We start from the raw sequence: 27,020 nt of genomic DNA, 5'->3' as shown, positions 1-27,020 counted from the left end.
TATAATGTAGTACTTACAGAATGATGGTCTTTGTGAAAAGAAATCAATAAGAGCTGCTCGGAACATATTCTGGCAGCCTGATGTGCAGGTATGATTATTAACAACTGACACATTCACGTACTGGAAATGGAGCTGTTTTAAATACACTAGTGTGCGAAAATGAGCTGTCAGTCACAAAATGAAATGTTTGTTGAAATGCAATTATAAAGAAAACCAATTAATGTGGTCATTCAGACCATCAGGAGCAATAGTTTGCAGAGAAAATATCCAAAAGTGTTCATGTCTATTAAGCATCTAGTTGATATTACGCCATCTTATGGGTGACCACACCTGTTCTAACACTGTCCATTTTAAATCATTAAGCTGATGTCCTTGTGAAGTGCGATATTGTACAATCAGAGCTTTCACACCACAGGTATCCAAGGGGCTCCGGTGCTGGTTCTGATGGCCCGACATGTGCGTCCTATATAGACAGAGGGGTAGGGGCATTGGATTAGATATACAATAGCACACAATGTGCAGCTAGTGTGGCTCCAGCGATGAACGATCTTACTAGTTTTAGGATGATGCCACGATGTGCCCTGAATGGTTAATGGTCACATATCACATTAGCCACAACTGTAATCTCCTGGTAGCAGGCAAACAGAATCTACTGGTTGAGATAAGGGCACTATCACGTATGTTAGAGCCATGTTTAAAAGAAAAACTCTGGCTGCTCCTTGAATACACGATGAGGACTCAGAATATGCCAGTACTTTTTAATCAGGGAAGTAATGTGATGAGTCAGGTTGGAATATTTTAAAACACACACAATTCTCTCTTCCAACAGTTTTGTTCCAAAACTATGTCAGAAAATCTGGCTTTTAGAAATTATACTAAAAATTATAGTGAAAAACTGTGCAACACAAAGACTTTCAATTTAAGAGCTATCTTGACCTCATGATTAGTCTGTTAGCATCAGCCGGAACATGAGTCACCTGATATGTAGCTGCAGTCTTCGGGTGCTACTATGGAGGTCACTCTATAATATTCTTTGATGCTTCTCTGGTTTGTGATAAGATTGACAGGATTTCAGTTAAATTCACATTTTATTTTAGTGGACCCTAATTTCACTTGGGGTTTCTTTTTTTGCAATTATTTAAACTTGGCCAGTCTATGTCATTTTTTGCCCCAGAATGACTGTTGGATGCAGAGTCCATGTTTTTATATTTAAAAACATTTTTAGAAAGGTAATTAGAAAACATGAGTGTGCCTAAAAATCCTATGAGCACAGAGCCATCAATCTACTCTTTATCTGTGAGGAATCCCAGAGAGACTCATGACTGCTAGAGTACAGATTACTCTTAAATTAGTAATCAAGGCAATATGAATACCATTCAAAATACTAACTTGATTTATTTCCCTTTGTGCTAATAGGCTCTAGTAAAATACTGTAGATGACTAGTGAAATGGGCCTTGTTTTCTTTCTTTAGTGCTGCAGGGGAGCTTTGAAGAAACAGCTTGACAAAAGTTTTACATTTCATAAGACTGTGGCTTATATGATTGCTCTCCTCACAAGTAAGCATTATTTTCTTTTTGGTGTGTTTACTGTGTTAATTGTCATATTGAGCGTATTTGGACACATACCAAGGCCTGATGAAACCAATGAATATTTTTTTAAGAAGGCTTTTTAAGAGTGCAGTTGCAATGTAAAAGTGCTGATCCCAAGGAGTGAATGGGCTGAGTGACCCGCTTGCTTGTCGTGCATCAACCTGAGAAATACCATGAGAAATATTTCTGAATGCTTCGGATGTCTTGTACTTCTAGAGCAGGGCTTTCCAAACCTGCCCTGGTGATCCGGCAGCCAGTCAGGTTTTCAGCACGCCTGCAATGAATATGTATGAGAGCCATTTGCATATAGGGGAGATCCAGTACATACAAGCCTATCTCACAGGCTTACTCATGGCGGGTGTCCTGAAAAACGGGGTGACAGGACAAATTTGGGACGCCCTGCTAGAGAGTCTTTTAGCTCTCACGAGCGTTTGGCACGCCATTGATGCTCCGTGTTTCAAGGTAACCTCAAATGACAAGTTCTTGAGGATGCTTCAGAATACTCTGAATGTTTTCAATACGTCTCAGTGTATGATTAGTTCTTAAGTGTTATTGCACACCAAGCCTGCTTAAGCACTACAGGAGTATGTAATGCCTCTAGTTATCCTTAATGTCACAACACTTTGAGATTTCTTCTGCATCTCATAAGGGCCCTCGTTTCTTGAGGTACTCATGTGCATGAGCTTTACCAGAGATGTTTGTACCTTGAGAGTGTGCTATTGATTTTACTGTAGCAGTGCTTCTCTACACGGAAACTCCTCTGCTATCAGAGCATCTTATGATTTTTATAGTACTTTCAAGGATCTGCTTCGGAGCTACAAAGAATCACATAAAGGCTTTGGCTCAGCAGCACCGTGTGCTAGTCTACTAGACCTTTTTACTTACTAAGTGCTTCTAAACATTTAAGACTGCTCTATGCAGCAGCATTTTTTTAGCACATTAGGGATTAGTTTTCAAATGCTTGCCGGTAGCTGCAAAGTCCGCAGGTGTTTGCTTTCTCTGCCAGTATTTTTTTCCTTTAGAACAACATGTGTAGTTTTGATAATTGTCTAACTATGCGCATTGTTGGTTTCCCTGCCCCATAACCTCCCCTGTGAACCCCCCCCCCCCCCCCCCCACCTACTCAATGTACATAAACGTATGCACTCTGTGCAATGATGCACATGCTTTTACCTGCAGAGAGGATGGGCAGTTTTCCAAGAGCTATTTTACTCGGGTAAATAGGAATTTACAAAGGGCTTGTGAAAATGACTCATTTGATGTTCTTAAATAGCTGCTTTGCTCACTGAGTTCACTCCAGTACAGGAGCTGTCTCTGCACTATTGCAGCTCTGGAGTGTCTGTTCTAAATGGCTCCATAACCTTTTACACCATCTGCAGTCAAACCATGCTTAAGAGAAATAGCTGGACTATATTGGTTGCCTACCTTTCTCTGTGAGAGATAAAAGGATCCTACAACCCATTCTGGTGCTTAAGCCTTCAGAGTCCCCCATGTGATTGTTTTGACTAATAACTTTCCTTAGGGTCATCATTAAATTTATTTTGCAAATATCTTTTTAAGGATTTTTAGTGTTTATTAATGTACAATCATATGCAAATCTTTACAAATATGATGATGCAAAATTGCCCCCGAATAGAATCTTCTAAATCTTGCTGCAGAAGCTTTCTGCGAGCTGCCACAGGACACTCGGGATATGCACTTTTTTGTTTCGAAGATTTTTTTGTTGTTGTTTTTTGTTTGTTTGTTTCATTTAATTTATTTGAAATGGAAAAAAAAATCCAATAAACAAAATGGAAAAAGAAATGGAAAATAAAATAAACATTTAAAACAGGTCCAGGCCCAACACCACCAAACCTCTCCCTCCTCCCCTCCCCCTGCAAGTTGTAAATTTTAAAAAGCCCCTGTTGCCCTCTACCCCTTTTTTCAGTCCCCAGTTGATTCTGCCTCAATGGTTCTATTTCCCATAACAGTGCCAGCCTTTAATAAAATTGTGCTATATGGGAAACAGCACTGGCAGGGCAGGAGCAACTTGGGATCAGCACTGCCCTGTGACGAGAGACCTTCAGATGTGGTACAAGACAGGGCGGGGGGAGCTGGGGAGGAGGCTGTCCAAAAGGGGGGGGGGGGGCTTAGTTTAAAAAGGCTCAGGCTTTTTTTTTTTTTTTTTTTTTGCTGGGCTTGCTGAAAGTTAATTTTGAAGTTGAATGAAATGATATTAAGCTTTTTTTCCCCTTTAATTTTCAAAACAAAATTAAACAAAACAAAATTCAAACAGAACCTCAAACCGTGGCTGTTTAAACAGGCTTTCACCTGAACCATTGCTTCCTTTACCCCCCCAATGCATGCACCGCCCCTTCCTTTCCAATTCTCCTTTCACAATTCTCTCGTGTAAATATCCCTCGAAATCCCTGAAATTCCCTTCCAACTCCCCTACCTGCAGATTCTCTGTTTGAAAACTTTCACTCGACTTCCCTCTTGTCACCCTGCCCATGTACTTCCCTCCTTCAGCCCTCAACTTTCCCTCCTGAACGTAAACAAGCTTCCTTACTAGGTTGGTTTTGTATATTCCTCTCACATGATTATTCAGTTTGCCGTTATTCCTTTTGTACCTATTTTTTAACATGGTTATTCATACCGTTCACATGCTTTAATCAATTTACTTCTATGCTTTGTGTTTTTTGTAAAGCCTGTTGCTGCAATATGTTTCCTGTAAACTGAGGTGATGCTCCCAACGTGCCGCGGGATATAAAAACAAATAAATAAATAAAGATATCATGGCACCACAGCTGATGATGTAGCTCCTGATCTTAAGAAAATCCACTTAATCGTTCTTTTTCTAGAGTGCCAACCATTCCACTTATAACTCACGTAGGCCTAGATTCATCATTTTTTGAGATAAATATCACAAAAATAGTGCCTGTGATAAAAAGGGGTGTGGTTAGGGTAATTTTCCAGGTACCACATTGCTATTTTAGTGCAATGGATTTGAATTTATTGTGCCTGCAATATTTTCACATTGCAAGCTGAGGAGAGAGGGAGAGAGAGAGAGACAGAGAACCTCTGTACAGGTGCATCAAACAGTTAACTATTTGTACCACTAAGGGGGGGCACTAGTAACTTGGGGTGAGGTTTGTAGGGATGGGGTGGGTTCTGGGGGCAATTTTACATGCACAGTCATACAATCAAGCTAGGTAGAGAGAACATGGTACAAATCTACTCTTCTTTCACCTTTCATCACTCCAAAATCACATTAAATCTTCATTGATGGTAACTGTGCTGTTCCTACATATGACTGTGCATATTAAACTGCTCCCCCTGAACCCAACTCTTGCCCACAAACCTCACCCTGAGTTCATAATGCCCCCTCATACAGTGGTATAAATATTTTTTAAAAATCAGTGGACCTCCAGAGAGGTGCTCTCTCTCTCTCTCTCTCTAATGTGATTTCCAATAAATCCCATTTCAGCTGTATCACACAGCTATTGCAGCATAACGCCAAGAAAAAAGGTGTAGTTATTTCTGGTGTTAAATCCCACAGTAGCGTGTGTTATGTTATTGCAAGCAATGTTAAATAGCTCTCATTTCCATTTACTCCGCCCACTTCAATAATTTTTTCAAATTTGCATACGCATTTCACGATTTATCGCATGCTTTATGGTGTTATCACAGGCATTAGGTGATGAATGACCCCCTTAGTCTAGTTCAGTCCACTCAAGGTTTCACTGTTTTAACTGCAAGCCTATATTTAGCTTTTTGGCTATATGTCTTGACTATATTGCAGTCTCCAAGAAGAAGGGACTGTCCGTTATAGGGGTAATTTTATTACGTCCTGCACAGATTAAAAGTGTGATCGTGTGAACTTCACACAAGTTTTCAAAAGCAAAATACACACGTACTTTCCCTCTGAAAATTATCCCTGAAAAAACCACCTGCAATCAATTATACCTGTTAATTTGTTTGAGTAGTTTTTGGAGAAAACTGCCCCCAGAAACACCTACCTATGTTGTGGGAGTCTCAGTTTAGTGGACCCTTGGGCCGACCTGCTGGAGACTGGGAATAGATGGACAATGTCTCTGATGAACAGCGGGCCGGGAGGCAGATGTTCAGGCAGGACGTAGATGCTCTTCACCCTGGAAGCTGGTGCTCCCCCGGGAGGAGCCCATAGGAGCCCAACTGCTGGGACTTAGGTGGCTTCACCCTTGGAAGCCGAAGCCCCCCCCCCCCCCCCCCGGGAGGAGCCCGTAGGGGCCTGGCCGCTGGGACTTAGGCGGGTTGTGGATCAGGACAGGTAACTGGAACCAGACTAGGACAGTAGCAATACTGTAACTGGGTTTGGGTACTGGAACCAGGCAGGAACTGTAGCAAGACTCGGGTACTGGAACCAGGCAAGAACTGAAGCAGGTAAACCGGAACCTAGCAGGTATTGTAGCAGGCAGGCAGGCAGGAACCAAGCAGGTACTGTAGCAGGAACGGAGGGACAAAGCAAGGCGAGTCACTCCGGGGCACTGTGCAACAGGAAACCGGGAAGCTAACCCGTTGCAAGGCAAGGACTGGATGGCCGCGGTCGGCTTATCAAGGCCGCGGCGTCTGACATCAGGAACTGGGCGGAGTCACCACTGGCGGGAAACGGGCTAGAAAGGCGCCCAAGTGGCGCGCACGCGCGCCTAAGAGCAAGACATCCTCAGGCACCTTTGCGGTGACGCAGCCCCAGCGGGGCTGCGTCACCAAACAGACCGCAAGCCAGGGCTCCGGAGGTGGGAGCAGGTCCGGGAACAAGGAGGTAAGGACCTGGTCATGGTGCTCGCGGCCAGGACCGCAAACACCTATACATATGCTTTTATTCTCATAGAAAGAGGGTCCGTTCATAAAAGCCAAATTGTCCACTGGGGGGTAATTTTCAAAGGGTCTTCTGCATGTTTTACAGACAGACATGGCCTATTAGAAAACTGTCCGTCCAATATACGGGTAAACATACACGTACAGTATATGTCATGTCTACAGCTACATTTATCCGGACTGGGGATGGAGTTGGGACAGAGCTTGGATTTATGTGCATACTTTGGAAAATTTGGCTATGCATTATTAGGAAAATTTTGTGCACATCTATTAGTAGATGTAACTTGCGCAGATTTCTGTAGATAAATCTACTTTGAGAATTAGTGTAATTCACGCATGTATTTGCGGCATACGTTATACGGGATGTTTGAAAATTTCCCTCTATGTACAAATGATGATTATTATGATGATAATAATAATAATGTAAAACAAATGATTCACAAACCAGAGTGGCTTCCTACAGACACTTGCCCTACACTACATATTGGTAAATCCTCCTCCTCCCCCTGTTAACTTATATTTGTGGAGGCTCAGCGGAAGTGCATTACATCTTTTATGTATAAAGCAGAGGGCACTGTAAACATAAAAAACGGTTCAGGTTATTTGCAAAAAAGAGAGGCATGCTTAATCAAAACTTGAATTCATCTGCAGACAAAAGTGCCTTAATGAAAAATGTATTGATTAGTGTTCATTAGATTAGGCAGGCAGTCATAACCATTCAGAAAAGAGAGATTATAATCCGTTTATACTAGTTTCAACATCGGTCCCCCGTCAGGGGCCGTGTTTCGCAGAAGGCTGCATCGAGAGGAACAGAATAGACTGCGCGGGTCTTCAGAGTAATAGTATATATAATCTACAATACATCAGAGCAGATAAAGTAAATTTGCAAATAAAACCCAAAACATCAGAAAGTACATACCTGTCAGTAAATGTTACCACACTTAAGACCTTCAGGGAAAAACTCCGTAAGACATCTTAAATACACAAAACGCACCAAAATCGCGCCAGAGAACCAGCGTACATACTGATGTCAGACGAACAATAACGTCATAGAAAGCAGCCCATTGAAGAGAGAGGTAACGTGGTCATAGGAAGACAGACCATTCAGGGAGAAAGGGATCCAAGTTAAAAAAAATCCAAGGGGGTTCACGGCGGATAAGCTGAGTTGAAAAAATTATCCTGAGGGAGACTCGATAAAAAAAAACTCTCAAATCAGAGATCAGAGGCTGTTTCTCGATCCAGTGTGATGCAAGAGATGCCTCGCTCTTCAGTTGGCGTACACAGCAACAATGTTCAAAAATTCTTGTTTTAATTTTCCTAATTGTTTTGCCAACGTAAATCAAAGAGCAAGGGCAGGTAATAACACAGAGCCACCCACTAGAGTTAAAATCAGAGCGATGTTTGAGAGGAAACTGTTATTGTTCAAAGGGTGCACAAAAATTGTGAATAATTCATGTGCAGGTCATGTGCAAGCCACTCTCTTGGCTTTGATTTCTGTCTTTTACCTTTTCTGGATGTGTATGCTGGAGTAAATAGTAAAAATTCAGTAACATCTGTTGGTGTCATCCAATATTCTGCACCCATTGTCTGGCAATGAGGATGGGATTCTGCTGCTGCTGCTGCTATGCATGGATAGGCACAGTGTGCAGTTCTTGACTGGTGAGTCCAGCACTATCAGCCAAGACTCAGAGAGCAGAGCCATGTATAGAAATCAAAGCAACACATTCACTTATGGTCACTGTTGGTCACAGTCAAGAATTTGATGTGGGACGGTCCAGTGCCTAGGACATATGTTTGCTGGTCTCACCAGCCTTGCCAAAAACTAGTGATGTGCAACCCGAACATTTTTGGTTTGGTTTGTTTTTTCATTTCATGGGGGGGAGGTCATTAAAACTTGAGTCATTCAATTTTTTTCCATTCGGTTTGTTTGCCAAACCTAAAAATAAATTAAGCAACCCCACCCCCCCTCCAAAAAAAACCAAAAAACAAAATGAAACCAAACCCAAAAAATGGATCTCCACCAGGACCAGGCCTTGGTGCCCAGACTCGATTTGAAGCCTGGTTTTGACACCAAAGGCAGACTTGATGCATAGTCTTGACATCAGGTCCTAGTCTGAGGCATGGTCCCAGTGCTGGGGCCTGGACTAAAGCATGCTTCCAGTGCCAGTGTTATGGCTAGCGTCAGTCTCGAGCAAGCACTCGAGGCTTGGCATACCAAGGCTCTCTAGGTGGAAGAGAAGTGAGGTGTGCCCTTGCAGTGGTGAAGATGGTCCAAGTCCCGGCCACTCCGCCGACCCACACGCCCCGGGAGACCACACTATTATGGTGGTCTCTGAACAGTCCTCCGACCGTTCCCAGCCTTTTCGGACCTGCTGCAGGGAGCAGCAGAGGCGGCAGGCCGGACGGAGGTCAGGTTGGCACAGGACTGAAGTGGAGAAAGCAAGGCCTTGGAACTTGGAGCAAAGCACAGAGGAGTTCAGGACGAAGACAGGAACAAGAGGGATGAGCAGGACCCTCAGGCGCCCTACCATTCCATTGCCAACGGGCGGCCCCAATGGACAGTCGCGGGCCACGCTGTCTCCTTCGCGCCCTACACAGCCCAGAGGCTGGTCGCGGACCACGAGAAGAGCGGGAGAAGCTCGGGAAGTCACTCAGCCCAGGGTAGTGGAAACCCCTCGGGCCCTTCAGAATTGGAACTAGGAATCAGAAGCAAGAGTCTTGGAACTCAGAACAGAAGCAGGAACTCTCGGAGGCATGGGTCCCACATCCTGGAGCATCAGGACTGGAACATCAGGAGCAAGCAGGAACATCAGGAAGTCCAAGGGAGACACAGCCTAGGTAGACTAGCACCATTGCCGAAGCAAGGACTGAGTGCAGAGGAAGTCCTTTTATAGCACAGGAACAAGCAACTCCCTGGGAGGAGTTCAGATGAGCCACACCTGGTTGGCCCTATAACTGGAGAGAAGAGCTGCGGGCCGGCCCCTAGGGAGAAGGGCGTAGCCCATACCAGGAAGTCCAGGCGAAGACTGAAGCAGGCCTCAGGCAGGCCCTGAGGACGTCGGAGGCCTCCCAGGCCATGGAGCAAAACCTGGGCAACCAGATCAGGCGAGGCCCCGGTTTGGGAGCGGCCTCCAGAGAAAGGTGAGAGGCCTCCTGTAACTCCACCTACGGGAGGAATCGTAACAGCCAGGGTCCAGCCCAAGGCCCGATCCTGGTGCTGGGGCCTGGCCCAAGGCCTGGTTCAGTCACCACTACCTAGGCCTTGAGCTAGCACTGGGGCCGGACGGAGCTCTTCTATAACCTAAACCTAGGCCTAAGTATGGCCTGGAAGCCTAGGACCAGCCGCCTGAAGTCTTCTTCAGTTTTCAAGCCATCTATTTGAAGGGTGTGCTGCAATGACATCACGATGCACCGTCTTCCAGAGTAGATGGTGCCATTTTGATGTATGGCTGTTGAAATGTATGGATGTACATCAAAATGGCACCATCCATGTTGGAGGAAGGCAACACAGTGTCGTAATTGCCATACCTGGAAACTCTCCAGATTTAGCCCAGAGACTCCGGATATTTACACAAATTTCTGGGTCTCCAGGCAGGACACTCAAATCTCCGGGTGCCTCGCTGAGAAGCTGAAGGGCACAAGCGCAGTGTCGATGTTTGCTTCCTCAGTAGCTTTTGCCTCAGCATTCATTAGCTGCCCCAAGGGGCTCTTTCTGAACCAGCATTTGCAGTGGATGAGAGCATCGATAATCTTCACTGAAGGAGGGGCCCAAAGCAAGCAGAGCTGCAGTAGCTTCTCGTGCAGCACATTAACCATTTGTGCAGTGCTGGTCAGTCAGTGCAGTGCAGTGTGGGAGGAAGAGAGAGAGAGCAACACATTGCCAAGCCCCACGCACGTCACATTGTCACTGGTCGGTAATTCGGGCCGATACAGAAAAGTCCGTGGGAGAGCGGGCGAATGCCCACTCTCCCAGCGCGCGCACAGGCCTCTCTCCTGTGCGTGCAATTCTGTATGCAAATTAGACCCGGTGGTAAAAACGGGTAAAAGGAGGCGGTAGGGACACAGTAGCGCGTCCCCAGCGCCTCCTTTTGGACCGGAGCGGCGGCTGTCAGCGGGTTTGACAGCAGATGCTCAATTTTGCCGGCGTCGGTTCTCGAGCCCGCTGACAGCCACGGGTTTGGAAACCGGATGCCGGCAAAATTGAGCGTCCGGTTTTTGACCCGCGAGCCGCGGGCAGATTTCAAATTGGTTTTTTTTTTTACTTTTGGTAACTTTCGGGACCTCTGTCGGAGGGTGCACAGAAAAGCAGTTTTTACTGCTTTTCTGTGCACTTTCCTGGTGCCTGAAGAAATTAGCGCCTACCTTTGGGTAGGCGCTAATTTCTGAAAGCAAAATGTGCGGCTTGGCTGCACGTTTTGCTTTGTGAATTGCGCAGGAATAACTAATAGGGCCATCAACATGCATTTGCATGTTGCGGGCGCTATTAGGTTCGGGGGGGGGGGGGGGGGGGGGTTGGACGCGCGTTTTCGGCCCCTTACTGAATAAGGAGTAATGCTAGCGTGTCGAAAACGCACGTCCAATAGAGGGTTAACAGTGCGCTCTGACGGAGCGCACTGTACTGTATCGGCCTGATTGTGAATACTAAGGTGAAATCATCTTCAATTTACCGACCAGTGACAATGTGACACACACTGTATAAGAGAGAGGGAGGGAGGGAAAGAGACAAGAGATTGGCCTCAGGTGGAGAGGGAAGAGCAGGGACAAGGGGAGATGGAGAGGCCTGGGAAGGGAGTGCGGGATTCAAGGATTGGGCTGGGCTCAGCAGGGTCTGGGCTGTGATTGAGTAGCAGAGCAGAAACTCTGGGATTTGTGAGGGGAGAAGAAGATGGTTGGAAAGAGAGAGTGCAGGGGACTCTGGGATTAGGTTGGTTGGCATGGGGATAATTGGGGAATTGAGTGGAAACTTCAAAATGGAGAGGAGCAGGGCCTGGGATTTTGAATGGAGGAGAGTGTGTGGGAGGGGGCACTGGAGATTTTGGATTGGGTGGGGGAGGTGCAAGCAGGGACTGGGGAATTGAGTGGCAGAACTCAGAGATTGCTTGAAAAATTTGGAGAATATGAATTTGGAGATTGAGTCTGCATATTTTCTAATTAGTGGTTACTTGTTGTCTATTAGGTGAAGGTCCATATCTTGCTTGTGTTACCCAACTGAGGGATTCTGCAAGTGTGTAGCTTCGCTTGGGTCACGTGTAGTTTCCATAGCAGTCTAGCTTGTTCTGTTTTCCAATAAGAGATGTAGTGAAGTGATGTTCTAGCATCTCTTGCAATATTTTTCATAGGCTGGGTTGTTGTTGTTTGAGTCCAAGCACCAGGAAAAACAGTCAATTAACATGGCTGTGCCTGTGCCCCCCCCCCCCCCAATACACACATATCTCAGGGTGAGCAGAGCTCAAACGTTCCTAGGTATGATCATTGCAGCATGTCTTTCAATCAGAGTGCATCATTTTTGAAGAAGAAAGAAGACATCAGGTGGCCTAGTCCAAAGCCTCCAGGCCAGGCCTCAGCACCAGGCTCAGACCTAGGCCTATGCGATAAGACCAGGCCTTGGGTTCAGCCCCAGTGCTGGGCCTAGGTGACAGGACTAGGATTCATGCTAGACCCCAGTGCCAGGCCTAAGAATTTCAATGGGAGTAGGTGTCAATCATGGGCCCTAACACCAGAACTAGGCCTCTACGAAGGGACCCAGCACCAAAAATGGCTTAGGCCTTGGCAATGGAACCAGGCCTCAGGCCATACCCTGGTGCCGGGCCTAGGCCCTGGTGCCAGGATTGGGCCTTAGCGATGGAATCAGGCCTCATACTTGGCCTCGGCATCAGGCCTAGGCCTCAGCAACAGGCCTAGGCTTTGGTGTGAGACCAGGCCAAATCAGGTCCTGGTGGAGGGCCTAGGCCTCAGCAACAGACTAGGCCTCTGAGGCTACAATGAGGGGCCTAGGCCTTAGGCTGGGGCCCCATGCTGGGCCCAGACCTAGACTGATGACAGGAACTGGCTGAGGCCTGGTGCTGCCAGAGGCTCTTTTTTATTTTGTTAGAAATGCACAAATACAGACAAACTTGAAAATTATGGTGTATTTTTATAGGAACCTATTTTTAGTTCATAGCATTCAGAATGAATAAAAAATGTTCTCATTTGTTGCATTTTTATGCATTCATTTTAAACGAATCTACATCCCTACTGAATACCAAGATGTATAAGTAAATCATAGCAATACCAACATTCACAAAAATGGAAAAGAGATACCTTATGCATCTCAATTTAGCCAGATAAGTTATCAGGGATATTCAGCGGGATAAACAAATGTGGGATAAAATCCTGCTGAATATCCTCAGGTAACGTTATCTACTATATGTAGTCAAATAACTTTGAAACCTAACTAAATATGTGTGAATATTGCCAGTAAGGTTTCAAAGTTTGTCCAGGGAAATGCAAAGAATATAGCTGGAGGCCTTGAGGCTAAATCCCTCAGCCCTCCAAAAAACATTTGACATAAGTGAGGGCTAGTGTCCAATGCTCCCTATCCTCCAACCCACCAAATTAAAAAAAAAAAAAAAAGATCACCTGTAATGGACTGGCCCCTCTCCTTCTACCATATATTTACCAAATCACTGAGCCCCACACACAACCTCTATTACATCCCTGGATCTCCCCTGAAATAGCAGCTGCTCCCTGCTCCCAGCATTCCTCTGACCACAAAGCTGCAAGCATTCATTAACACAGCTTGCAGAGTTCAAGATGATGTCCCCCACAGTGGCCTGGGTTGGGAGTCATCATTGGAGAAGCAGAATCAGAAAACCTCAGGAGGGGGCGCGCCACTGGATCAGGGCAAGCACAGTCCCAGCTCCCCTTCTAGCAAACTTACAGTATATGCAGTTACTCAAGAACCCAGGTGGGATAAAAACATATTGGGTCAGACCGAAGGTCCATCATGCCCAGCATCCTGTTTTTAATGGTGGCCAATCCAGGATAGAAGTAACTGGCAAGAATGCAAACATTAAATAAATCCCATGCTACTAATGCCAGTAATAAGCAGTGGTTATTCCCTAAGTCAGCTTGATTAATAGCAGTTTATGGATTTCTTCTCCAGGAACTTGACCAAACTTTTTTTAAACCCAACTATGCTAACTGCCTTTACGACATCCTCTGGCAATGAATTCCAGAGCTTAATTATGTGTTGAGTGAAAAAGAATGTTCTCCAATTTGTTTCAAATGTGCTGCTTGCTAACTTCATGGAGTGCCCTCTAGTCCTTGTATTATCAAAAAGAGTAAAAAATAACCAATTCACATTTACCCGTACTAGTTCTCTCTTGGTTTTATAGACTGCTATCATATTGCCCCCTCAGCTGTCTCTTTTCCAGGCTGAACAGCCCTAATCCTCACAGGGTACCATTCCATCCCCTTTATCATTCCATCCCCTTTATCATTCCATCCCCTTTATCATCCCCTTTATCATTCCATCCCCTTTATCTAACCAAGTTATAATTTAACCAGACTTAGTTCATCTTTATCTAAAACCATCCAGTTTGTCCCTAACCCAGAGAAGTTACCTTATGAAGTTTCCTTGAATCGTTACTATTCATTATGTTATGTAAAGCCTTGTTTAATATGTTTCTTGTAAAGCCAGGGGCACTGTTTCCTGTCCCGCGGCATTATTGTTGTTACCTGTAAACCGGACTGATTTGTTTCCCAACAAGAATTTCGGTATATAAAAATTCTAAATAAATAAATCATTTTGGTTGCCCTTCCCTGTATCTTTTCTAGTGCAACTATATCTTTTTTGAGATGTGACCAGAATTGCACACAGTATTCAATATGCGGTCTCACTATGGAGCGATACAGAGGCATTGTTGTGTCTGTGGACCCTTGGGAGGAGGTGAGATTGGCTCTGCTTACAGGGAGGAGCCCTGCAGGTTCTTGCCGTCAACAGGTGGACTAAGGGGAAGCAGAGACCAGACAGGACCTTCAACTATACCAGTCCTCATTCCCCACAGGTTGAGCCTTTTGGGTGCCAGGGCCGGCAGAACTTAGACAAGGGACTCTGCTGATGATTGAACACGTGGTCCGAGGCCAGGAGAAGGTTGTAAGCTGGCAATGAGCAGATGTGTCGAGGTCTGAGCAAGGGTCAAAGGCAGGCAGCGAGTAGACATGTCGAAGTCCGGGTAAGGGTCACAGGCAGGCAGGTCAGGCATATCCTTGTATATCATTTAACCATTTATTCTTTCCTTTTTCTTCCTCTTCACCAAGTTCTGCCACCCTTGTTAATTGTAACTGTACTTTCGGTCACCTGAGTTCTAGTTTGATGTATTTAATGCACTCCCGTTTCATGTAAACCAGCAAGATATGTTCTCATGATTGCCGGTATATAAAAACCTTAAATAAATAAAATAAATAAATAAATATCCAGAGTCCAGTCAGAGGTTAAACCAAGTATCTGACCAAGGAAGAAAAAGAGGAACAGATAGGTTGAGGCAAACAGACAAGGTGGGAGCAAGTTGGGCAGGCGAGGGCTGGAGTAGATGGAGATGAGGACTGGGACAAGATGAAGATGAAGGCTGGAACAGGCTTGGGAAGCAACATGCACTATATTTGGTAGATGGACCCGTTGCTGAGGTGAGTTGCTTCTGGGGAGCTGCCCTTTCCCACCGTGGTCAAATCTTGTACCCTGTAATTCACTCCCAAGATTAGCCCTCTAGGCCTTTATCCTAGGCCTGCTGTAGTCCCAGTATCCCAGTTACAGAGTCTCTTAGAATGTCCCAATTTACTCATAACATGTTGTAGAAATGGTCCTAGACAAATTCTTACCCTTCCTCCAGGTGGTTGAAGTTTCTCAGTCCTTGCTTTGGAGCTCCAAGACAGGAGCACAGTTTCTTGCTGATCTTCTGGCCCCTAGCACAGCTCCTGCTCACTTGCTTCAAATTTTTATTTATTTTATTTATTTAGGGTTTTTATATACCGGCATTCGAGAACGCAGTCCCATCATGCTGGTTCACATTAAAACAAGTGTGCATCGTAAACAAAACTAAAACAATGGTGCGGAAAAAGGCAGTTACAAATAACAGGGAGATTAGAACTTGGCAGAGAGAGAAGAGAAAGGACAGGTTATTAATTCAAACATGTAACGATAGTGTAAAATAATATAAAATTCAAACAAGAAGGTTAGTCATGGTGTATGTGAAGGTAAGGATTGGCGTGGAAGGTAGATCAGTTTGAGTCCGGGAATGCTTGTGTGAATATCCATGTCTTTAGTCTTTTTTTGAAGGTTGAGATGCATGTTTCAAGTCTGAGGTTTGAAGGGATGGAGTTCCATAACGGTGGAATGGCTGTAGAGAATGCCCGATCTCTTAGTGTGATGTGTCTGGTAGATTTGGACGGTGGTACCTGTAGCGATCCTTTGTATGCATCTCTTGTTGGTCTTGTTGAATTATGTAGTTGGAGAGGGATCTGTATGTCGATGGGAGCCAGTAGGTGGATATTTTTGTATGTGGTCTTCCAAACTCCTCTGAGTGTATCTTCTTCCAAACTCCTCTGAGTGCCAGTGAGAGCACCAGCTCCACATCGCCAAAGAACTCTAAAACTCCCCAGCACCTCTCAAAATAACCCCCAATATTGTTCCTTTAATATATTCACTTGATACACAGCCAAAAGTATACTGCAGTTGTTTTATCAGCATTACCTATTATCTTGCTACTCAAATAATAGGCTTTCTTAATAGAGGTGTGCAACCTTTGATGAAATGCATCAGTAAGTAAGCTTACATGACAACCTTTAATTTCTCATTGGCTCCTATATGACTTCAAATACAAACTTTAATTGCTAGAATCACAAGAGTTGTAATTACAGTTAAGTGGAAGCAGCCATATTGAAAGAGAAAAAAAGGGTTGCAAACAATGTTATCTATAATCAGGATCACTGAAGCATTTTAGTTTAATATGCTCCTTACTGCATGTTTGTTTCTGCTAAGACCTGCATTGGAAGTTAGTCATCCATTAACAGATCATCCTTTTAGACATAATTCCTCCCAGGAGCAAGTTCAGAGCTTCACACTTGTGTACTCAAACTCAGGGATGGCCAATCTTTCACACGTCAAGAGCCAAGAAACCGGAATGCAGAGTCTCGCCATTGAGAAGCGATAGGGGAATGTGGTCCTCCCCCTCGTTCTCTCGACCTCACCCTCATCTGCTTGAGTCTCTCTTTCTCTCTTTTTCTCTCAGTCCCATACCCCAGCCACACTGGTCTCCTATACATGGTTTATGTAATTTCATGAGGCAGAGCATACAGGGACTGCACCCAATGGAGTCCCTTTCTATGCCCTTACTTGAGTTAACATAGTCCCTTTTCACACCACAAAACAGCCCAAGATGCTAGGCCTCCAAGCCATAGGTTGTGGGGTGGACCTGCATCTCAAAGATGCCTTTATGGTGGCAAAAGTCCCCACCTTTGTGGGAACCCTTACTGCTGCTTTCCATGGAGTAAGTTGCTGGAAATCTTGTCACACTAGATTTGATAACTGAGTGTATATATTATATCTTCCCTTTCTTTTTTCTTTACCTTTTTTCAGTCTCTCTGTGTATGACTTACAGTGCTGGCCATACACCATTCTAATGACCTTCCTTTGAATTCTGTCTACCTTGTCAATGTCCTTCTGTAGCTATGGTCTCCAGAACTGAACACAATACTCAAGGTGGAGTCTTATCAGAGATCTGCAGAAATGTAATGTCGCCTCCTTCTTTCTAATACTCTTTCTTCCCTGAATAGATGCCAGTTTTAAAAATGAAATGCACATGTATGATTCCACCACCTCCCAACAAGGGTATTGAGGAATCCATGCTTAATGCTATCTTATAAATGTTGAGTTCCATATTAGAATATAAGAACATAAGAAAATGCCATACTGGGTCAGACCAAGGGTCCATCAAGCCCAGCATCCTGTTTCCAACAGTGGCCAATCCAGGCCACAAGAACCTGGCAAGTACCCAAAAACTAAGTCTATTCCATGTTACCATTGCTAATGGCAGTGGCTATTCTCTAAGTGAACTTAATAGCAGGTAATGGACTTCTCCTCCAAGAACTTCTCCAATCCTTTTTTAAACACAGCTACACTAACTGTACTAACCACATCCTCTGGCAACAAATTCCAGAGTTTAATTGTGCGCTGAGTGAAAAAGAACTTTCTCCGATTAGTTTTAAATGTGCCCCATGCTAACTTCATGGAGTGCCCCCTAGTCTTTCTATTATCCGAAAGAGTAAATAACCGATTCACATCTACCCGTTCTAGACCTCTCATGATTTTAAACACCTCTATCATATCCCCCCTCAGCCGTCTCTTCTCCAAGCTGAAAAGTCCTAACCTCTTTAGTCTTTCCTCATAGGGGAGCTGTTCCATTCCCCTTATCATTTTGGTAGCTCTTCTCTGTATCTTCTCCATCGAAATTATATCTTTTTTGAGATGTGGTGACCAGAATTGTACACAGTATTCAAGGTGTGGTCTCACCATGGAGCGATACAGAGGCATTATGACATTTTCCGTTTTATTCACCATTCCCTTTCTAATAATTCCGAACATTCTGTTTGCTTTTTTGACTGCCGCAGCACACTCAACCGACGATTTCAATGTGTTATCCACTGTGACATCTAGATCTCTTTCTTGGGTTGTAGCACCTAATATGGAACCTAACATTGTGTAATTATAGCATGGGTTATTTTTCCCTATATGCATCACCTTGCACTTGTCCACATTAAATTTCATCTGCCATTTTGATGCCCAATTTTCCAGTCTCACAAGGTCTTCCTGCAATTTATCAGAATCTGCTTGTGATTTAACTAATCTGAACAATTTTGTATCATCTGCAAATTTGATTATCTCACTCGTCGTATTTCTTTCCAGATCATTTATAAATATATTGAAAAGTAAGGGTCCCAATACAGATCCCTGAGGCACTCCACTGCCCACTCCCTTCCACTGAGAAAATTGTCCATTTAATCCTACTCTCTGTTTCCTGTCTTTTAGCCAGTTTGCAATCCACGAAAGGACATCGCCACCTATCCCATGACTTTTTACTTTTCCTAGAAGCCTCTCATGAGGAACTTTGTCAAACGCCTTCTGAAACTCCAAGTACACTACATCTACCGGTTCACCTTTATCCACATGTTTATTAACTCCTTCAAAAAAGTGAAGCAGATTTGTGAGGCAAGACTTGCCTTGAGTAAAGCCATGCTGACTTTGTTCCATTAAACCATGTTTTTCTATATGTTCTGTGATTTTGATGTTTAGAACACTTTGCACTATTTTTCCTGGCACTGAATTCAGGCTAACCGGTCTGTAGTTTCCCGGATCGCCCCTGGAGCCCTTTTTAAATATTGGGGTTACATTAGCTATCCTCCAGTCTTCAGGTGCAATAGATGATTTTAATGATAGGTTATAAAAATTTACTAAGAGGTCTGAAATTTCATTTTTTAGTTCCTTCAGAACTCTGAGGTGCATACCATCCGGTCCAGGTGATTTACTACTCTTCAGTTTGTCAATCAGGTCTATCACATCTTCTAGGTTCACCGAGATTTGGTTCAGTCCATCTGAATCATTATCCATGAAAACCTTCTCCGGTACTGGTACCTCCCCAACATCCTCTTCAGTAAACACATAAGCAAACAAATCATTTAATCTTTCCGCGATGGCCTTATCTTCTCTAAGTGCCCCTTTAACTCCTCGATCATCTAACGGTCCAACTGACTTGGTGGGCCACGAGTGGAGCCCATCTTGCTCACAGCTGAAGATGAAGGAGGACCCAGTGGACCATGAGCGAAGCCCATGCTGCTTGCGGCTGAAGACAAGGGTAGCGCCGGTAGGCTGCATGCGAGGCCCACCCCGTTTGCAACCGAGAAGCAGTGAACAGCTGACAACATCGACGCGAACTTTGAATGTATATATGTGTGTGTAGAATGACAGGCACGGGAGGGGGTGTGTATGTGATTTGGAGCATGTGTGCCTAAGTGAGGGTGTGTGTGAGTGAGGGATTTTATGAGAGTATGTATGTGTGTGAGAGAGAGCCTATGTTCAGGGGTGTATGCGTGTGCAAGAGAGAGAAGGAGCATGTGTGAGTGTAGGTTTGCCAGAGAGAGATGGAGCCTATGTGAGGGGGGAGGGGTGTGTGCAATAGAGAGAGGGAGTCTATGTGAGGATGTATGTGTGTGCGCAAGAAAAAAGGACCATGTATGAGGGGCTGTGTGTGTGTGTGTGTGAGTGAAAGAGAGAGAGAACGAGGGGGGAGAACACAGGAAGTCTGTGTGAATGGGTGTGTGTGTGTGAGAGGGAGCCTGTGTCAGGGTGTGTGTTTGAGAGAAGGTCAGAGGGAGCCTGTGTGAGGAGGAGATGGGTGCATGAGAGAGAGAGCCTATATGAAGGAGTGGGTGTGTGTGAGGGGGAGATATGTACATGAGTGAGAGAGCCTGTATGAAGAGGTGTGTGTGTGAGAAGGGGACAGAGGGAACCTGTTTGACAGTGTTTGTGTGTGTGTGCTTGTGTGAGAGAGAGAGCCTGTGTGAGGATGTGTGCATGTGAAAGAAGGAGGGAGCCTGTGTGAGGGTGTATGTATGTGTGTGTGTGTTTGAGAGAGAAAATGGGACAGAGGGAGCCTCTATGAAAGGCTCTATGAGAGAGTGGTCAAATTCTAGGAGTGGAGATAGTGGAAGGGGTTGAGCCTGGAGAGGAAGGGGAGAGATTGTAGAGGACAGAGAAGTTAGAACCTGAGAGGGCAGAGTGAAAGGGGTCTGGTCAGAAGAGTAGGGAGAGAGGGTGGAAGGGACACTCTTACAGTGTACTTCTAGGATAATTCTGCTCAACATATTTAAACTCTACATCTTTGAATAATAATTTTTCTGTATTACATTTTAAGTTAATTACTCAAAGACTGTGATGTATAATGTGTTATTTTGACCAATATAAAGTTTGTAGAATTTTACAGAATTATAAAATGTTGTGCCCAGAATTCCCTCAGGAGTAGCAATTGTGCATTTTCTTTGGAGAGGGAAGGTAGCTACAATTAGCTATGCTAAGTCGATCTTTGAAAGAGAAATGAGTGGATTAAGGTTGCAGGACCTGAGATGGTATATTGTGGCTTGACAGCTGCTTTGACCTGGTGTTGAATCTGAAGATGTATAATGTTGTTCCCTTTGTGCATTCAGCTGACTCTTCTGTTACATTATAAAACCATTCAGAAGCCCTCTCATTTTAAATTGGGGTCTGTGCGTCTTGCTTTGGTAAAGACTTGGAGATGGATACAGAATTTTTTTGGTTTATCTCCACATAGATTCCACTTTCTTCAGTTGGTGAAAAATGTTTTATTTCCTCCAGGTTTGGAATTTGGTATTTTTCATTTATGGCAGCACATAGAATTGGGTAGTTTGTGGGATATTTTTCCTGTAGGACACCATTCACCTACAAGACGATGCAATAAAATACACTATGAGTTCCACACAGTTTTACCTCCTTTTCTATGCACATTTTTTGCATGTAAAGTTAATTGACAATGCAGCAAGGATTTTTATGTGCAGAAAATATGCAGGTAAAACCATGCAAGTGAGGGCATTAGCTATTTCCTCCCAATGCAGAGAGGTAGGCTGGGATAGCTCCCATTTTTCTAGTGCTGGAAATTTAACTCCTGGTCAGAGATGGAGGAAAATGTCAGAAATCTCCCTACTTTAAGGTTTTCTCTCAGGCTGGGGGAGGGGATCGGGTTTCTGGGCTTCTCTCTCCCTACCTCACCTTTGGCGAGAATTTGCTGCAGCCTGACTCAAACACTCTTCCAATCCCAGCTCGAGATATGGCTACCCTTGCAACCCCCATCCTCCTGTGCTCAAGCGGAGCCCTCTCAGTTCTTGTTGGGTCACTTCAAACAAGCTGAGGGCATTAAGCATTACTCTTCTCTGGGTGCCTTTCCTTTATCTAGGTAACGGTGGGGACACCCAGGTGGACTGGGAGGAGAAGGGGAGGTGGCCTGCAGAGGGGGGCTGGGCAGGAACAGGTAGGAGGAGGAGGTGGACGTGTTGGAGAATCCTGAGCCAGAGGCAGGGCCGGAGCCAATGCCAATGGAGGTGGGAGAGGAATGGTGGAAATCTCCTCAAGGAGACCTGGATTGAGTTCAGTAGAAGAAACTGCCATAGGTGGTAGTAGCTGTAGTTGGACAAGACAAAGTATACGTCTCCTTTTATAAGCTACGGTGTACTTCGTCTAAATGGCAAAACAGCGTTTTGCCATTTAGCCACACAATGAGTTAAGTGACTAAAATGTAGTCTCATAAATTGGGGGCAGGCCGGAGGCGGGTGGGAGGCGTTTCTGAGAGGAGCGGAGTTAGCCGCATAAGTTATGTGGCTAACTTTGATATTCAGAGTTAGGCGCTTAACTTATGTGGCTAACTCTGGTCGCACCTTAGTCTGTCCTAAAGTTAGCTGGGTATTCGCTGAGTTAGCCAGATAGGTGTATCCGACTAACGTAACGAGCCACTCTGCAGCTGAATATGATCCCCAATCTTTTTTTCTTTTCATAATGGAATTATGTAAAATGCTTTGCATTCTCATCAAACGTTTGTTGATCCTTTTTGTTTCTGTTTGTTTAAATTGTTTTGCATGGTATTTATTTTTTTGAAAAGAAAGTAAAGATGTTTTAAAGAAAAAGAAGTTGTCAGGGAACCAGCAGCCAAAGCTGGTCTCTGGGGATAGCCATCTGCCCACTCCAAAAGGCCCTTTTGGACCACAGGTGTGCATGAGCCTCTGTGCCACGATGCTACTGACACAACCCCAGGGCTGGCCGTGGTCCACATCGCTGATGGCCAAGCGTATCCAGGCACGGGCTAGGTGATGACAAGGATCCACTGAAGTCCAAAATGGCAATGGCAGAATCCACTGAAGACCAGAACTAAGACTGCAGCCATACCAAACTGGAACTGAAGACTGAAGTGGAGCCAGACTGGAGATGTGGCACCAGTATCAAAGCTGAAGACCGTAGCAGGCTGAAAACAGAGATCCAGGCGAAAGAGGAACCAAACAGAGATTGAAGACAGGGATCCAAACAAAGAAGAGGAGCCAGGCAAAGACCAAACACAAGGAATTGGGGACACTGAAGACCAGGCTGGAACAAGCTCTCCAAAGACCAGGAACAAGACTCTGGATCAGGGAACTCAGGAACAAGACTCTAAACTCAAGAAGACTCCAAAGATTTAATCCAGCAAACACAGACCCAGGACAGACAAAATCACAGGAGACCAGGACAAGAGACCTTGCGAAGGCCCTGATGCAGAGACTGAAGAGCCTTTTATAGGGCAACAGGAGATGACATCATCCAAGGGCGCCGCGGGCTTTTCCTGCCATGGACCCTTTAAGAGAGGCAAAGATGTGCGCCCGTGCACCTAAAGGACATGCAAGGGAGGAATGTCGGTGGCGTACAGGCGCATGGATGACCAGTGGCAAGTTTTCATGCTGCAGGAGGTGGGAGCATGGATCCGGTGGCATCGTGGTGAGTAAGGCCGCCCGCAGGACTGTCCTGCATGTGGCGCAGCTGACATAATTTATGCAATATGCTTTAAATCTCCCTGTAAGAGTTGTAGTTAAGTTTCTGCATTAGCCTAGCTAAGCTAACTCCAATAGGGATGCTGTTCCTCCACCCCTTGTTAAAAGGAAATGAGCTAAAGGGCCCCAACCCCCTTTCTCCAGTAGACCCCCCTCCACTAGCAGCTAGAAACTTCTGGGCAGACCCTATTGTCTTGCACATTTATTTATTTTTGAGGCTTACCCCGTCAGACATCATGTATGCGGAGAGATCCCCAGAGGCAGACCGAGCCCATCAGTGCACGGATGAGACAATGTGCAGGGAAGAGGGAGTATGGGGGAGCCAGGGTGCAACCAGGCTGCTGGCACTAATCTTTAAAAAGGAGATACAGCAGCTTTTAAACTAGAAGTGCATGGCTCAGAATTATGTATCTTTGAAAGATACTAACAAAACAGGGAAGTTAGGGCATCCCAATAAACAGATTGTAATAAGTGCTAAAGTAGCTCTGGTGCCTTTAAGTAAAGAGCAGACAGAGCAGAAAAATTCCAAATTATCCCTGTCAACTGATGAGCAGGTTGTTAATATAAATAAAAATCATACTTTGAAATGTCTGTATACAAATGCTAGAAGTCTAACAAATAAGATGGGAGAGTTAGAATGCATAGCACTGAATGAAGAGGTAGATATAATTGGCATCTCAGAGTCCTGGTGGAAGAAGAATATCCAATAAGACACTGTAATAACAGGGTATAAATTAAGTTGCAATGACAGGATGGATCAAATTCATGGAGGGGTGGCACTATATGTTAAATAGGGCATAGAATCAAAGAGGATAAAAGTTTGGCAGGAAACAAACTGCACTACACTGTCAAGTCACTTTCCGCACTTTCAGCCACTCTGTTTAATATATACCTCCTGCCTCTGTGCCAGCTCCTCACGAGTCTCGGTGTCACATTCTACATGTATGCCGATGATATCCAATTACTCATACCCGTAACGAACACCCTCGAAAAAGCAATGAAACTCTCGGCCTCCTACCTCAACACTATAAGAAACATGCTAAACCACATGAAACTATGCCTTAACATGGACAAAACAGAATGTATACTCCTAGAAAGAAAAAGCTCCGGAATCTACGAGAACCACACCATACAAATCGACAACACATACATCAAATTAAAAGAAAATGTGAAAGATCTTGGAATTTGGTTAGACCCAGAGCTTAAATACAAAAAACACATCACAATGAAAATCAAAGAGGGCTTCCACAAATTACTCATCCTCAAACACCTTAAACCACTACTGTATCTCCCTGAATTCAGAACCATAGTACAATCACTTATATTCACCAGCTTTGACTATTGCAACTCACTCCTGATAGGCCTTTCCAAATCAACCATGAGACCACTCCAATTGCTACAGAACGCCTCAGCCAGAATATTCACAGGTCACAAAAGAGCTGACCACATCACTCCTGTGCTAAAAAGTCTACACTGGCTACCTGTAGAAAAGAGAATCGAATATAAAACTCTAACCATTATCCACAATGCAATAAACAACAGCGAAAGCACATGCCTAAACACCATTGTACAAAGACACAACTCTCAACGCAATACGAGATCAACAAACAAAGTGCAACTAGACATACCATCAGTCTCAACCGCTAAACTCACTACCGTAAGAAACAGAGCCATTTCAATAGCAGGACCTCACCTCTGGAACTCCCTACCGGAACACATAAGATCACAAAACAACACTAAAACATTTAAAAAATCTCTCAAAACCTGGCTCTTCAAACAAGTCTACAAAGACTGGATCAGCTAATCACTCCCATGATAAACGTCAACTCATACTATTACGAATAGTTAATCTCTTTGTAACTAATGATATACACAATCTGTTGCTATATAAGTTGTTAAATATAACCAAATTGCACTGATGTTATAACCTATCTTATATGTTGTTACACCAGTTGTGTTTCGCTTGTAATATGTTGTTACACCTGTAAACCGGATTGAAGGCATTTAGCTAAACTTCGGTATATAAAAAGCCTATAAATAAAAATAAATAGATAAAAGTCTTTAGGGATAGAAATTCCATGTGAGAAGGAGATTAGAATAGCAGTGGGGGTGCACTTTGGATATTGGCCAAATCTAAATTCCTTTTATGACGTAGTTCTACTTTCCCGATCCTTTGCAAAAGCTCTAGCCGTTTCTTATATCTTTTTCTTTTAACAAACGAGGCTTGGGCTATTAGATGTCCCCTGGCCACTGTTTTAAAACAATCCCAAATTGTACCTTTGGACACATCTCCTGTATCATTTTCTTCCATATAATGGCCCGTCGTGCAAAACTTAGTGTCTTCTAAAATGCTTTCACTTAGTCTCCAATGCCCCTTCGGGCCCTGGGGAGAAGCTGTCCGAAGTTTAATCCAGACTGCGGCGTGGTCTGTCCACGTTATTGGCTCAATATCCGTAAGCTGTACGTTATTTACCAACCCCTTGTCCACTAGTATAAGGTCGATGCGTGAATATATGTTATGCACCTTTGAGAAAAAGGTATAGTTCCTTTCTGTGGGATGTAAAAACCGCCAAATATCGATAAGGCCCCAAGTGGTCATCATAGCTTTAAGACTTGCCCTTTGGACCTTGGCTACCGTAGTGTCCTCCCCCCCCCCCCCCCCCCGCTATGGTCTAGATAAGGGTATTGTGTCAAATTAAAGTCACCACCTACGATTATAGAATGTTCCATTACACCAGAAAGAGTATCCAAAAATTTCCCTTGTCCTGTGTTTGGGCAATAGACATTTCCTACAGTGAACAACTAATTCCCTAATCGAAATTTTACTAAAATATACCTCCCTTTAACATCTCGGATAATGGAGAGCACATCTACTACCAATGCTTTAGCAAATAAAATGCCACCCCACAATACCTATTCCCCTTATTAGCTGAGGCAAAAAATTGACAGGGAAATTGGGAAGACATCAGCAGTCGTTTGTGCCTTTTCCTAAGATGTGTTTCCTGGCATAAAAGAATATCTGCATATAAGGAAGAAGCATCCGCCATTAATTTTTTTCCTTTTAACATAGGTATTTAAGCCTTTCACATTCCAGGAAATAATTTTTAAACTAGCCATCTATGAAGTCATGAGAAAATGCAACAGCCTCAGATGATACCCCCCTCCCCCCCAACCAGGTATAGAGATTCTCACCCCTCTCCTCTGTAGAAACTAGCCCTCTGCTAACATACCACCCCATTATTAACCCACTAGGTAGCTCATCCTGCCTCCCCTCCCCCCCTTCCCCCCCCCTAAGAGCACCAACAAGAGGAATGGTCACTCCCAAAATGCTCCCAGGAGCCCAGCCCCTACACGCCCGAGTTCAAAAACAGTATAAAGTAACATGAGAGATACCACTGCCAGATAGTTATCTCTGAAGTAACCAATAAATTGTATTATCGTATAATTGTATTATCGTATACAGATCTAGATGTACTTCAACTGTCCACGAATCACCAGAAGTATATTAGGCTGGAGAAAACTACTTCCAAATTCTTCTTTGGTCAGCCGTAATTCCAGCGCAGCCGTTTTCCACCTGACTGAATTCTTTGCCATCGCATGTGTGCACCCTTCGGATCCGAATGGTCCAATGACGTGGGGAGCGGTCCCTTTGGTGCCTCTAGGCCCGCAGCTGATAAAATTGAACGGGCTTCCTTGACCGTTTTAACTCTGGATGCTACCCCTTTAATTGTAAATGCCAGTCCGAAGGGGAAAAGCCATCTATATCTAATGTCACCGTCACGGAGGGTACTCACAATCTCTTTAAATTCTCTCCTTTTCTTGTTAGTCTGAAAAGATAAATCCTGGAATACTTCAATATTGTAACCCTGCTACACGATTTCTTTTCTTTTACGCGCATAGGCCAGCACTTTCTCCTTCACTTGGAACGAGTGAAAACATACCACGATATCCCGTGGCTGGTTGCCGCGTGGTTTCGCTAA

General features: G+C 44.4%; 1 protein-coding gene across 1 annotated transcript in view; it reads left to right on the top strand.

Annotated features, from left to right (window-relative positions):
* NOX3 (NADPH oxidase 3) overlaps positions 1 to 27,020 on the top strand; it is a 147,809-nt gene that overhangs the window by 6,802 nt on the left and 113,987 nt on the right. Inside the window, exon 4 of the mRNA XM_029597046.1 lies at positions 1,473 to 1,557. Coding sequence (XP_029452906.1) covers positions 1,473 to 1,557 — 85 coding nt within the window. The remainder of the gene's footprint in view (positions 1 to 1,472; positions 1,558 to 27,020) is intronic.

The sequence above is a fragment of the Rhinatrema bivittatum genome, chromosome 3 (assembly GCF_901001135.1).
Source record: "Rhinatrema bivittatum chromosome 3, aRhiBiv1.1, whole genome shotgun sequence".
Classification (NCBI taxonomy): domain Eukaryota; kingdom Metazoa; phylum Chordata; class Amphibia; order Gymnophiona; family Rhinatrematidae; genus Rhinatrema; species Rhinatrema bivittatum.
Note: the sequence above shows the minus strand (reverse complement) of the source record. Positions and strands in the feature narration are given on the sequence as shown.